The sequence below is a fragment of the Meriones unguiculatus genome, chromosome 5, assembly GCF_030254825.1.
Source record: "Meriones unguiculatus strain TT.TT164.6M chromosome 5, Bangor_MerUng_6.1, whole genome shotgun sequence".
Lineage (NCBI taxonomy): Eukaryota > Metazoa > Chordata > Mammalia > Rodentia > Muridae > Meriones > Meriones unguiculatus.
The window spans coordinates 96080979-96095186 of NC_083353.1; the positions used below are offsets into that span (position 1 = coordinate 96080979).

Sequence of the window (14208 nt, forward strand, 5' to 3'; positions counted from 1 at the left end):
TGAAGAGGGCTCCTGAAGGCACATCCAACTTTCTGTCCATAACTTCTCATACCCTTCTCTCCAGAACTCCAGTGGGAACCAAAAACCGCCAGCCACAGTCAAAGACAACTGGATGGCTAAAGGCCAGCATAAAAACACAATCAACAAAAGCCAGAGCAAAATGGAATTTCTGGAACTCAGTTATCCCATGACAAGCAGCCCTGGATACCCTAACACAACCGAAACATAGGAAAATGACTTTAAATCTATGCTTATAAAGATGATATCAAAGGAAATGAATAGAATCCAAAAAGAAATACAGAAAGATACAATCAAACAGATTGAGGCCTTTAAAGAGGCCTATAGAGAAGAAATGAATAAGTCACTCATAGAAATATAGGAAAACACAAACAGGTGATGAAATCAATAAAAAGATTTATAATGTGAAGATGGACATAGAAACAATAAATAAAGCACAAACTTTATTTGAGGAAATCCTGGAGAGAAAGAACTTAAATAAGAAAACAGGAACTACAGAGGTAAGAATACAAAGGATGGAGAAAAGAATTTCAGTTGTCAAAGATACAATGGAAGAAATCTATGTATCCATCAAAGAAAATGTTAAATCTAAAAATTCCTGACACACAATATTCAATAAATCAAGGACACCATGAAAACATGAAACCTAAGAATAATGGGAATAGAGGAAAGAGAAGACTCCCGGCTCCAAGCCCCAGAAAATATTTTTAACAAACTCATAGAAGAAAATTTCTGCAATCTAAACAAAGAGCTGCCTATAAACATGCAAGAGGGCTACAGAAGACCAAGCAGAGTAGACCAGGAAAAAAAAAAATCCACCTGCCACATAATAATCAGAACAAACTAACTACTAATAGAGAAAGAGACACTGTCCAAATCAACAAAATCAGAAATGGAATGGGGGACATAACAACAGACACTGAGGAAATCCAAAGAATCACTGTCTTAATTTAAAAGCCTATATGCTACAAAATTTGAAAACCTAAATGAGATGAACAATTGCCATGATTAATTCCACTTACCCAAGTTGAATCAAGATGAGGTGAACAAATTAAATAGTCCAATATCCCATAAGGAAAGAGATGCAGTCATCAAAATCCCCCAACCAAAAACAGTACAGGACCAGATGGTTTTAGGACAGAATTCCACCAGAAATTCAAAGACAATTTAATTGTTCCACAAATAGAAATAGAAAGAACATTTCCAAACTCATCTAGGAGACCCCAGCACCTTGATATCTGAACAACAGAAAGACCCAAGAAGGAAAGAGAATTTCAGACCAATTTCCCTTACAAATATTGATGCGATAATAGTCAATAAAATACTCACAAACCGAATCCAAGAACACATCAAAAATATCATTCACCATCACCAAGTAGGCTTCATCCCAGACATACAGTAGTGGTTCTATATATGTAAATCCATCAGTATAATTCACCATATAAACTGAAAGAAGAAGAAAACAACAACAAACAAACAAAAAACATATGATCATCTCCTTAGATGCCAAAAAAGCATTTGACAAAATCCAACTCATGTTCAAAGCTTTGGAGAGATCAGGGAAACAAGGTACATACCTAAACATAGTAAAAGCCATATACAGCAAGCCAACATCAAACTAAATGGAGAGAAACTTAAATCAACCCCACAGAAAACAGAGACAAGACTGCACACTCTCTCTGTAGCTCTTGAAGTCCTAGCTAGAGCAATAAGACAACTAAAAGTGATCAAGAAGATATAAATTGGAAAGGAAGAGTTAACGAATCAGTATTCACATATGATATGATATGATAGTACACATGAACTACTCCAACAATTTTACCATGGAATTCCTACAGTTGATAAAAATCTTCAGCAAAGTGTCTGGATACAAAATTAACTCAAAAAAGTTCAGTAGCCCTCATGTATGCAAAAGACAAAGGTGCTGAGAAGGAAATTAGGAAAACAACATCTTTCACAATAGCCACATAAAATATAAAGCACCTTTCTGTAACTCTAACCAGGCATGTGAAAGATTTGTATGAAAAAAACTTAAATTCTCTGAAGACACAAATTGAAGATATCAGAAGATAGAAAGATCTCCCATGCTTGTGGATTGGTAGGATTAACATAGTAAAAATGGCCATCTTACCAAAGAAAATCTAAGAGTCAATGCAATACCTATCAAAATACCAGAAAAAAAAATCCTTATGGACCTTGAGAGAACAATTCTCAACTTCATATGCAAAAACAAAAAGCCCAGAATAGCTGTGCAATAAAACATCTTCAGGAGGTATCTCCATCCTTGATCTCAAGCTACACTACAGCACAACAGTAATAAAAGCTGCATGGTACTAGCATTGAAACAGACTGGCAAATCAATGGAATCAAATTGAAGACCCAGAAATAAACCCACAAATCGATGGACATTTGATTTTTGACAAAGGAACCAAAACCATACAATGGAAAAAGATATCATCTTCAATAAATGGTGCTCTTCTAACTGGATGGCTACAGACAGAAAACTTCAAATAGATCCATATTTATCACCCTGCACAAAACTAAAGTCTAAGTGGATCAAAGACTTCAACATAAAACTAGATACACTAAATCTGTTAGAAGAAAAAGTGCGGAAGAGCCTTGAACTCATTGGCACAGGAGACAACTTCCTGAACAAAACAAAACAGCACAGCTTAGTTTCCAAAATCACTAATTAATAAATAGAACCTCATGGAACTGCATAATGTAGGCACTAGTTTTTTTTTTAAGTCTTTCTTTCTTTCTTTCTTTCTTTCTTTCTTTCTTTCTTTCTTTCTTTCTTTCTTTCTCTCTCTCTCTCTTTCTCTCTCTCTCTCTCTCTCTCTCCCTCTCTTTCTTTCTTTCTTTCTTATGCTTCTTCCTCCCTATTTCTCCTCTGTGCCTTCTAGCACTCCAACCCTAGATCGGATAGAAAGAAGCTTACTGGGGACAGGGAGCAGGCTCTCTCTTACCTACTTCCTCCTGGTTAGGGTAGTAGACTTTTGGGGAGCAAGTCCTATCCTCATTTCAGCATATCCCAACTTCTAGGAATGGTGCATCAACAGTAACCAGGAGCTTAAGGAGCAAGAACCAGGAGCATTCTTCTTTCTTGGAGCTCCCTCAACACTCTCTGGGCTCTAGCATTTATTTTCTCTCCAGAATCCTCAGAATTAAACTATCTCAAGCCTGAAACAGCCCCTCTCTGAGCCCACAAGAGGCAGAGTTTGCTCCTGTGGACAATCTGATCACTCCCATATCCCACACCTGGGTTTAAAGCAAAAACATGTTTACTTATTATAAACCAAAACTTCCACAACAGAAGAACTTCTGTAAAGCAAAGGACACTATCATTAGAAGAAAACAACACCCTATGGACTGGCGAAAATATTTTCCAACCCTACATCTGACAGAGGGCTAATGTCCAGAATATATAAAGAACTCAAGAAACTAAACAGCAATAAACCAAATAATCCAATTAAAAATGGGGTACAAAGCTAAACACAGAATTCTCAACACAGGAATATTGAATGGCTGAGAAGCACTTAAAGAAATGTTCAACATCCTTAGTCATCTGGGAATTGCAAATCAAAACAAATCTGATTTTCCATCTTTCACCTATCAGAATGGCTAAGATCAAAAACTCAACTGACAGTACATACTAGTGAGGTTGTGGAGAAAGGAGAACACTCCACCATTGCTGGTGGGAGAGCAAGCTTGTACAACAATATTGGAAATCAATCTAGCACTTTCTCTGAATAATGAGAACAGCTCTACCTCAGGACACAGCTATAGCATTCCACGGCTTATACGCAAAAGATTTTCCACCATACAACAAGAACGTTTGCTCTACTATGTTTATAGCAAATTTATTCATAATAGCCAGAAACTGGAAATAACCCAGATGTCCCTCAACCAAAGAATGGATAAAGAAACTGTGGTATATTTATACAATGAAATACTATTCAGTGGTTAAAAACAAGGGCATCATGAAATTTGCAGGCAAATGGATGGATCTGGAAAAGATCATCCTAAGTAAGGTAACCCAGACCCAGAATGACATGTATCATTTATATACTCACTTATAAGCAGGTATTAGCCATACTTTAATAACCATACTTTAATCCACAGACCTAAAGAATGTAAGTAAAAAGAAGGAACCTATGCAGGATGCTTAATTTTCATTCAGAAGGGCAAATAGAATAGACACTGGAAGTGGTTGAAGAGAGGAAACAGGATGAAGCCTTCCATGGATGTTATCTGAAAAACTATACCAGCAGAGGATTGAAGTAGATGCTGAGACTCACAGCCAAACTTTGGGCAGAGCACAGGGAGTCTTATAAAAGAGTGGGAAGATAGAGGGAACTAGAGACAACAGAAACTCCAAAAGAAGACCAACAAAGCCAATCTGGGCCCAGGGATCCCTGCAGAGACTGATGCACCAACCAAGGACCATGCATATAGAGAACCCAGGCCCCCTGCTCAGATTTATATGATAGGTAGCTCAGTCTCCATGTAGGTTACCTAGTAAGAGGACCAGGGGCTGTCTCTGACATGAACTCCATTGTCTGTTCTTTGATCACTTCCCTTGGGTGAGGTGGTCTTGCCAAGCCACAGAGGAACAGGATACAGTTCTGAAGAGACTTGATAGTCTGAATTTTGATGGTAAAGGAGGAGGGCTCCTCTTTTATTTTGAGGGTTAGAGGCTTAGGGGACAGGGATGAGAGGTAAAGGGAGGGGGTGCAAATGGGAGGAGACAAGAGGGTAGGCTATGATCAGGATGTAAAATGAATGAATTTTTAAGAAAGAACAATCAAGTAGATAGGAAGAAATAATGAAACAATAAAATAGAAACAACAATATACAATAGAAAGAATCAATGAAATGAAGAATTGGTTCTTGGGGAAAACAATGAAATGAAGAATTGGTTCTTGGTGGAAAAATCAACTTTTAACCAAAGTAACCAAAAGAAAGAGAAAATAGATTGGTTTGTTTGCAAGCCAAATTTCAAAAATTAGAAGTGAGAAAAGACTTTACAGTAAACAGTAAGGGCATTTGGAGAATCATACAGACATAATTTAAAAATCTGTATTATATCAAGCTGGAAAACCTAACAGAATGAATTAATTTCTTGATACATGAAGACTACTAAAGCTATGTCAAGATGAAATAAACAGTTTATACAGACCCAAAATCCCTAGCTAAGTATAAGTAGTAATTAAATATCCCAACAACAACAATAAAAACATTATCTAGGGCCAGATGTATCGGTGCAGAATTCTACAAGACCTTCAAAGAGGAACTAATGCCAATATCTCACAAATCATTCTGGAAAAGAGAAATGGAAAGAATATTGCCAAAATCTTTTTATGAAGCCACTTTTACCCTAATGCCAAAAACTACACAATGATTCAACAAAAAGGAGGAAATTATAGTTCAACATTTCTTATAAACATAGATGCAAAAATTCTCAGTAAAGTGTTTGCAAATTAAATTTAAGAACATATCAAAAAGATTAACCACCATGATTAAGTTAAATTCATCTCAGGGATGCAGGGATGATAGACATATTTGCATCAATAAATGTCATCTATCACATACACAGTTTAAAAGACAGAAACTACATAATTATTTCATTAAATGCAGAAAATATTCTTTGAAAAGAATACTAAGCATCCCTTCATAAGAAAATTCTTGGAAAGGCTAGGTTGTAAAGGACAAGGACATACCTCAACATGATAAAGGCAATTTACAACAAGCCAATAGCCAATATCATTAGTAACATGAAAGAATATTCAGTCATTCTGTATCTGTTCAATACAGCGATATAACAACTGCAGGAGATCGTGGAGATACAAATAGGAAAAGAAAAAAATCAAAGTATGTTAATTTGCAGATGTTATAATATTGTATATAAATGTTCCTAAGATTCCTCCATGAAATTCCTTCAGCTAATAAATGCTTTCAGCAAAGTAGCAGGATGCAAAATTAATACACAAGAATCAGTAGCCTTTTTATATTCAAATGACAAACAGATCTATAAATAAAACATGAAACACTGCCTTTCCCAATAGCTTCAAAAACTAAAATATATTGTAACTCCAACTAATAAAGTACAGCATTTATATATTAAAAACTAGAAGTCTTTGAAGAAAGAAATTGAAGATGTCTTCAGAAGATGGATAGACCTCCTGTCCTCATTGACTGACAGAATTAACATCAGGAAAACAAGTCTGGTAAAAGCAATCCAGAGATTCACTCCAACTCCCATCAAAATTCATACATAATCTTTCACAAAAACATTGAAAAAATAATCTTAAGAATCATATGAAAACAAATGCAAAGAGTTGGAATAATTTTGTGCTCTTGACTAATGCCTATTTATTACTTTAAGTCCTCTGTTCTGGTTTTTGTTTGTTTGCCTTAGTCCCTGAAATTCTCAATGGACAGACATATAATGCAACGGTAGTTGGCTTGAGTCCCTGGGTGGAATATGAATTTCGTGTTGTTGCTGGGAACAACATTGGGATTGGAGAGCCAAGCAAACCATCCGAATTGCTTAGAACCAAAGCATCAGGTAAGATATCAATGTTTACTGCAGATGGAAGATCCTTTCTGTGCTAGTTCTCCAAAAAGACATTCTCTGGGTCTTTTAGAATTTTGATAACAATAGTAGTGTTGATGAGTAAGTTCTTCAAGTTTTTGCACTTGTATTTGACCTTAGACCAAAGCCAGGTGTATCCCGCTCAGCTCTTTCCCACAATTGGCACTTGAATTTGAGTCGAATTTGTGTTGAAATAATGTTAAGAAGATGTGTGAAAAAAGAAGAGCTTTTCAGAAACAACCTTAAACTCTAATAGAGAATCTACAGTTGGAAGATGTGTTAGGGCTTGTTCATTAAAATGGCAGTAAAAAATTAATGCAGCATGTATTTGGCTCAGCCAACATTTACTTTCATCTATTTTTTTTCCAATTCTGATCTAGTTACAGCTTCACTGAGGAATACTATAAATTCTTCTCCATGCAAATGAGATACTTCTTAATCTCACTCAACAAAAATGCTAATTGAGCATCAGCTGGTAGACTGAACAGCAGAGCCAGAGTGCAGCCTAGCTCCAAATCATGCCTTCTTTTTTTCATTTTTATTAATTATTATTATTATTATTTATTACAATTTATTCACTTTGTATCGCAGCTGTGGCCTCCTCCCTTGTCTAAAACCCCTGCTCTGATGTAGCCCATAGATTCAATCTCCAGTTGGTTTCCCTAGGAAAGGAGCAGAGGTTGTCTCTGACATGAACTCAGTGGAAGGCTCTCTGATCACCCTCCCCTGGAGGGTACAGCCTTGCCAGTCCACAAGGGAAGATGACGCAGCCAATCCTGATGAGACCTGATAGGATAGATAGAAGGGGAGGAGGTCCCCCCCCATTAGTGGACTAGGGGAGGGCCATAGGGGAAGAAGAGGGAGGAGGGAGGGTGGGATTCGGACCAAACCATGCCTCTTTAAATTCTTTTTAACAGACCCTATTTGTTTCACCGCAGCTTTCATGTGCAGGGTGGTGGCATGCCTAGTCTTTTGTTGGGCAAAGCTCATACAGTTCCTGTTCTTATTCAGCCAAATAACTGTAAAACTCCTTGTCCTTGTTGCTTATTAAAAGAAAAAACAAAAACAAAAAAAAAACATGAGTTATGTGAGTTTCCATAAATTGTACACAATTATCAAAATTATCAGAGACCAATAACTTTTTTTTAAAGGATGGTAATTTTTTTCTTGTTTGCTTGTGTAATATTAGGAACTGAACACAATGCCTGTCCTGTACCAGGCAAGTGTCCTAATATAAGCCATGCACATCTCACCCCTGACACCGAATATTGTTTTAGAATGGATTATAGAAAAATATATTTGGAGATACTGACAAAATTAAATCATGGTGGGGTATGGTGCTTAATAAGAGGTTTTGTTTGTTTGTTTTTGAGGATGTAGTGAAGAACAGGACTTGAGACCTTCATTTCTGACATTCTGAATTTGAACCCTTTACTGTGGAACTCCACACCCAAGATTTGTCCACGTAACACTTTACCCTCCACCCAGATGAGGAGTAGCTTCAGCTCCAGCATAGGTCCACTGAGTCAGTTTTAGCTACTGACTCTGAATTCTACCTTTTGTTTCCAGTTTGTTTTTGCTTCACCACCACCTTATCTTTTGTTGCTTTGGCAGGGCTAACCTCAATTGTGAACTTAGTGCAGAAACATTTGTTTGCCTACTGCGAACATACTTTATTGCTCTTCTTGCAGTAACACTTGGAGGTTTTCATGATAATATTCTACACAGATCCTCTTTGTAGTCATCAAAGACCTGAATATGGTTTTAGTATTAAGGACAGCTAATTTTAAAATAGAATTAAGAAAGGACGGAGCACAGACATGGCTGAGAAGTTAAGAGCTCTTCTTTTCCTGCTTTTCCCAGAGGACCTGGACTGAGTTTAAAGCACCCAGATTGAGTGGGCCACAACTATTTGTACCTCCAGTTCTAGCACCTCTTCTGGTTTCCATAGGCACCTGCGAATAGATACTGCTCATTTACACAGATATAATCATACAGAAATTTTTAAAAATAGGCTTTTAAAAGGGAATATTTTCTGCTTTTCATTATGTTGGAAACCAGAAAAAGATCATGTAAGTTTAAGTTAAAAAAATATTGCTTATATAACTAAAGTTTGAAAAAGTCTCAAATATATGTGATGCTGTTAAGTTCAATAAATCCAGGAACTCTGAAGACAATACCCTGGCCATGCTGCTTTTGACAAAATGGATGACAATAGTTAGACAGTATGGTTTATGTTCATCTGATATTTATGAGAATCATAAAGCAAACAAAATGAAGGGTAAATTGAACCTTAAAATGTATGTTGGAAAAATGCTATCTTAGGAAAGAACATCAGATTATTATACCATTATTTTGTTGATAGTACTAAGCATCTGCATTAAAGAATAAAGTGAACAGCATGTGTTTCTTTTGGTAGTCCCAAAGGTCTGAAAGAAAACTGACATGAACAGTTGAGTACCATCCCCCCCCCACACACATTTTTTTGTCTTCGACTAAAATTCCCAACTATACCTAAAGATACCAAACCCAACTTCTGAATCTTGAACAAAAATAATTTAAATAATTTTAGACATTTCAGCACTCAAAAATCATGTAGCAGCCTTACCCATTATTACAGACTTAGGATGCTTTTGCTACTATGCCAACAAAAAGAATATTTTTAATCCCTCTAAGTGTGTGATAAAATCTGTATTATTGCTACCTACTCCCTTTGAGATGTGTACCAGGACTTGTTATGTTTACCTTGAGCCATGTTTACCACCAGTCCTCACAGAGTTCAACAGCATATTATTCTTCTTTAAACACCAAGTATTTTCAGTGTCTTGGTCTTACATCCAAAGAGTAAGCTGAAGTCATAACCCCTCAGTCACGTACTTAACAGGAGAAAACTGATTTTACATGGCAAAAGTTAAAAATTACTCTCACTCGCTCCAGACTGATTTGAGCACAAGAATTTAATTTTAAATGTTAAAATATCCTGATAGTTAAGAAAGAAAAAAAACATCCAGCTTGTTTATTGACAAAAAATAATGAATTAATGTACTGCCTGAGTAACTTGTTTACAGCACAACTGTATAATTAGGCAGTAAATCAGCAGTGTCACCGTTACCATCTGAATGCAACATCATTTTGCCAATTAGTAGATGATGCATAATAATGTCAAACACACGATGTTACTTGATTTTTAATTAATTTTGGAGCCAACGTGCCCATGTATCAAACAAAACGGTGTCCTCTCACTTAGAAATTTGGATATGTGTAAACATCATTTATGTTCATTAAAAATGCAGCACTCTCTCGGTTTGCCAGGCTAAGAGATTTGAAAGGTGAAACCCTCCCAAACAGAACTCTTCTTGATGAAGATATTCCTTTCATGCTAACCATCACCTTTCTCTTGGTTGTCTGCAGTTCCCATTGTGGCACCAGTAAATATCAATGGAGGCGGTGGAAGCAGATCAGAACTTGTCATTACGTGGGAGGTAATTTTCTGTCCGACTAAATCATTTTTGAATGCAAAAAAAAAAAAAAAAAAACCTAGCAGGCCAAGAAGAATACAAGAAAACAAATCTCAATTTGCTTACTAGAGAGGACATATAAAAGTTTAGGGCGTAAAAGCACACCACCCTGACGATGAATTATTTAGGGGTGGTAGTATGCAATTCTTATTTCTACTAAAGTAAGGGAATGTCACTAATTCAGCACAAGTTGTCACATATACATAAAAGAACAATGCCAGTATCTTCTGAGCAGCGGTCAGTAGTGTCGTTAAGACTAGGTGGATTAGGTACTGTTTTATTGATTCTCTATAGAGTTCTTTCATTGTGGGTATGGTAGACTTCGAAGGCTAAAATTGATTATTGTTCTAACAGTGCTCTTTACAGCATCAGCTGTTCTTTCCCAGCATCTAAATGAAATCTTAGGAGCATCAAATAGCTTTGCTGGTCATTCTTTTTCAGATTAACATATAGATTCATTTTTCTTTTTCAGACTACCGGTTTTATTATCATTTGGTATCATAAACTTGAAAGCAGGCATGTCCAGTCTTTCAACATTGCAACATGATGCTGCCACTTTCCAAGTTGGCATTCCAGAATACTGCAATTGAGATATTTTATTTAAAAAAAAAAAAATCTCTGCTAACATTTTACATAAATTTGCTACTTTGTATTCATCATCATTCATACACTCAGTCATCTATGCCTATACCCAGTTGCAAGCAGCCTGCAGGGTGAAGGTTGGGCCTGACTGCTTTAGTTTTGGTCAGTCGTCAGTCTACAGGTCCTTATTTTTAGCTCCATTCTTCTTTAGCCAGGAATTCTATAGCATGTAGAGGAATGCAGTCATCTCTTTAACTTTTCCTCCATGGCTCACTTTCTTTTCTTCTTCCTCATTCACTCTGTTGTCTCTTGACTTCCCTGATTTCTAGTGGTTTGGAGACAAAAAGGAAATAGGCAAAAAGATGTGGATTTCGGACACATTTATAATTTTGCTTTAGTCATTACCACACACACACACACACGTGCAAAACAAACAAAAACAGATGCAGGTTCTTGATAGAGAAGTGAGATGTGTCTGATTCTTTTTAACTTTTATTAATATAGTCCTCATGTGACATCTACTAGATAATTTCATTGGCTGTATAGATGCCCTATTCAAGCAGCTATTCAAGAGTATCCAAAGTTTGTTGGATAGACTCCCTTTTTAGCGCTTTAGCACAGAGTCCCTGGCAGTGTGGCTCATGAATAATCTCTATTGAGAATGATACCTATGATCTCAAACAATAAGATTTCTTGCTCTTTGAGTAGAAGGTCAGTACATATCTACATAGCTTTTCTCTGCCATCAGAAGCTGTGTAGCTCTCATTTCATTTTAGGAGTTTCCCAGAAATTTGTATGTTGAGAGAACTAGTATTCCCTAAATTCCAGACAATATGGAGATATATTTCTTTGTGTTCCATTTCACACAATAATGCAGAAGGAAGAAATGTCCTCTCTTGTTCTCTTTGGTCGAGAGACAGGAGTACAAAGCTCGTTCTTTAAACATTTAACATTATCTTAACAAAACGATGACTATGGGTATTTCTGTTAAATATTGAAATGTGTGATGTGTTGAAATACTGGTTCTTATCCGGAAATAAAGATCAATTTATCACCAGCAAATGTTTGCAATAACTGGAATTTTACAAAGATTGTTCTCATTTGGTAATAACCAAAGATAATGGGTGTAGGCAGGTGTGAGAAAGCCGAGTGAAGGCCAGACTGCTACCAAACAGCCTATAATACGTAAGACAGATTTCCACAAGAATTATCTGATGCAAAATGTCACTAAAGACATTGCTGAGGAATTCTGCGCCAGGCTGAAAGAAAGAGAGAAGAGAGTGAGCAAACAATTGTGAGATAATGTTAATCATTAATCCCGTTTATATTGGGGAGAACTAGAGAGCAGAAATTGTTTCCTCGGTGTTATAAATGGTAGTCCCACACCTGCTGCAGTTGCCCTGAGAATGATCCTTGCTTTTATGCCTCTTGTTTTCTGTGCATATTAAGAAAGGATATGCTTAGCTGGTGGCGATCCCACCATTCCATTCTTTGGAAAGAGCTGTGAAGTGAGACCAAAGGAGCTTTGAGGCCTACAGGAGAGGGAAGTCCCACTTGTGGTAAACTTCAGGGGGGTGTGGGCTATGAGAGAGGCTTGTGCTATTTAGTCCTCAGAATAAGGTTAGAAGGTAGGGAACAGAGCTGTCACCCAAAGAGACTGAGTGGTAAAATGTGGTTTACATGGGACCTGGAGCATTTAAATACAGAATTCTTATTCCATACTCTCCTATGTTGTCTTAACTCATGGGCAACAGAGTTTGACTGAAGAAGCTTTAGGCAGTCAGTCAAACATATCATACCAGCTCATTTGAATTTGAAGTTTCAAGGGAGTTTAGCTAGAAAATTGCTTTTGGTTTTGAGGGCAAATAAGACTTTTAGATTTCTATGTTTATCAGAGGCCGTATAAGAATCTTTCTTGCAGTAGACTTAAGTTTTGCTGATTTCCTACTTTGGACTCTTTCTCTTCTGAGATGACAAATTCCTTGGCTCTTATGTAATTGTTTTTATGTACTCTGTATGTGAGGTGTGTGTGAGGTTATGTCTATTTTGCATTTTTTTTTTAAATTTAAAATTGCTACATTACAAAATTTGACATTGTATTTATGATATTAAAAGTAAGTCAAATACAAACAGAATATTATTACTTATTCTCATTTTATGGTATTTAACAGTTAAAGTGTAAAGTGTCACCTTTGGTGACATCTTCTCATGCTGCCCATTCATTTTTATTGTTCAAAGACATTACAATTCTGCGGGAATATTGATTGCTTTCTCCTTTAACAGTTTGCACCCTACCTACTCATACTATGAGAAACAGTTCTCAGGGAAGAAAGTTCTTGGCCAATTTTGATTGATTCTTTCTAATCCTTAGTCTGAAGTGTGTGGATTCATGTCACCCAAATTCTTCTTTTAAAACCAGCCTGCAAGACAGATGTGACTAGGCCTGTATTTTCTTGGCGTTGATTTATACTAAAGTGCAGCTGATCATTACTAGTCCTTATAGATTTTAATAAATTTTACATTCAATAGAATTTCTGAACTTTCTCAGAAGGAACGAGAGAACTCTTTTGTTAATTAATTAATTAATTAATTAATTTTACATCCTGGTAATAGGCCTTCCCTTTTCTCCTTCTGTTCCCACCTTCCCTCCCACTTCCCCCTGTTCTTTCTCCCTTACTCCTCAGAAAGGGGAACCTTGTACTACCAACTCAGACCAGCATATCAAGTTGAATCAGGACTGAGCTCGTCTTCTTCTCCTCTGGCTTGTTGAGGCAGCCCCTCTAGGGCTAGTAATTAAAAGCAGGCAACAGAGTCCATGTCAGAGATAGCCCTTGCTCCCCTTTCTAGAAGACCTACATGTTCATCAAGCTACCCATTATCTACTCATGTATAAGGGGCCTAGGTCAAATCCATGCCTGGTCCACAGTTCATGCTCTGTAAGCTTCCCTGGGCCCAGGTTAGTTGACTCTGTTGGTCTTCTTCTGGAGCTCCTGTACCCTTTAGGTCCTTCTATGCTTCCCCCATTCTTCCACAAGACTCCCTGCACTCCACCTAATGTTTGATTATTAGTCTAAGCATCTTTTAGGTGGATCCTCTAAGAGAACTATGCTAGTCTCCTATCTGTAAGCATAGCACTGCATCTTTAGTAGTGTCAGGGGTTGGTTCTCTCCCATGGGATGGGTCTCAGGTTGTTCTAGGCATTGGTTGGCATTCCCTCAATCTCTGTCTTTATCCCTGTGCATCTTGTAGGCCGGGTAAATTTTGAGTCAAAATTTTTGTGGGTTGGTTGGTGTTTTCCTCCTTCCACTAGAGTTTAGTCTAGTTAGAGGGTGGACTCTTCAGTCTCTGTGATACTTGCTACTAAGGGTCTCAGCTAGAGTCACCCCATATTCTACCAGAAGCCTAACCTGTCATAGGACTCCAGCTTGTTTCAGATATCCCTCCACCCATGGTTTCTCTTCTCTTTGCAAGCCCTCTGTCCTACCCCACCCT

At 37.1% G+C, this 14208-nt stretch overlaps 1 protein-coding gene across 6 annotated transcripts in view; it reads left to right on the forward strand.

Annotated features, from left to right (window-relative positions):
- LOC110553555 (contactin-6) overlaps positions 1–14208 on the forward strand; it is a 365089-nt gene that overhangs the window by 318552 nt on the left and 32329 nt on the right. For all 6 annotated transcript variants that reach the window (XM_060383868.1, XM_060383867.1, XM_060383866.1 and 3 more), the window contains 2 exons: positions 6440–6589; positions 10028–10098. In XM_060383868.1, the coding sequence (XP_060239851.1) occupies positions 6440–6589; positions 10028–10098 (221 nt within the window). The remainder of the gene's footprint in view (positions 1–6439; positions 6590–10027; positions 10099–14208) is intronic.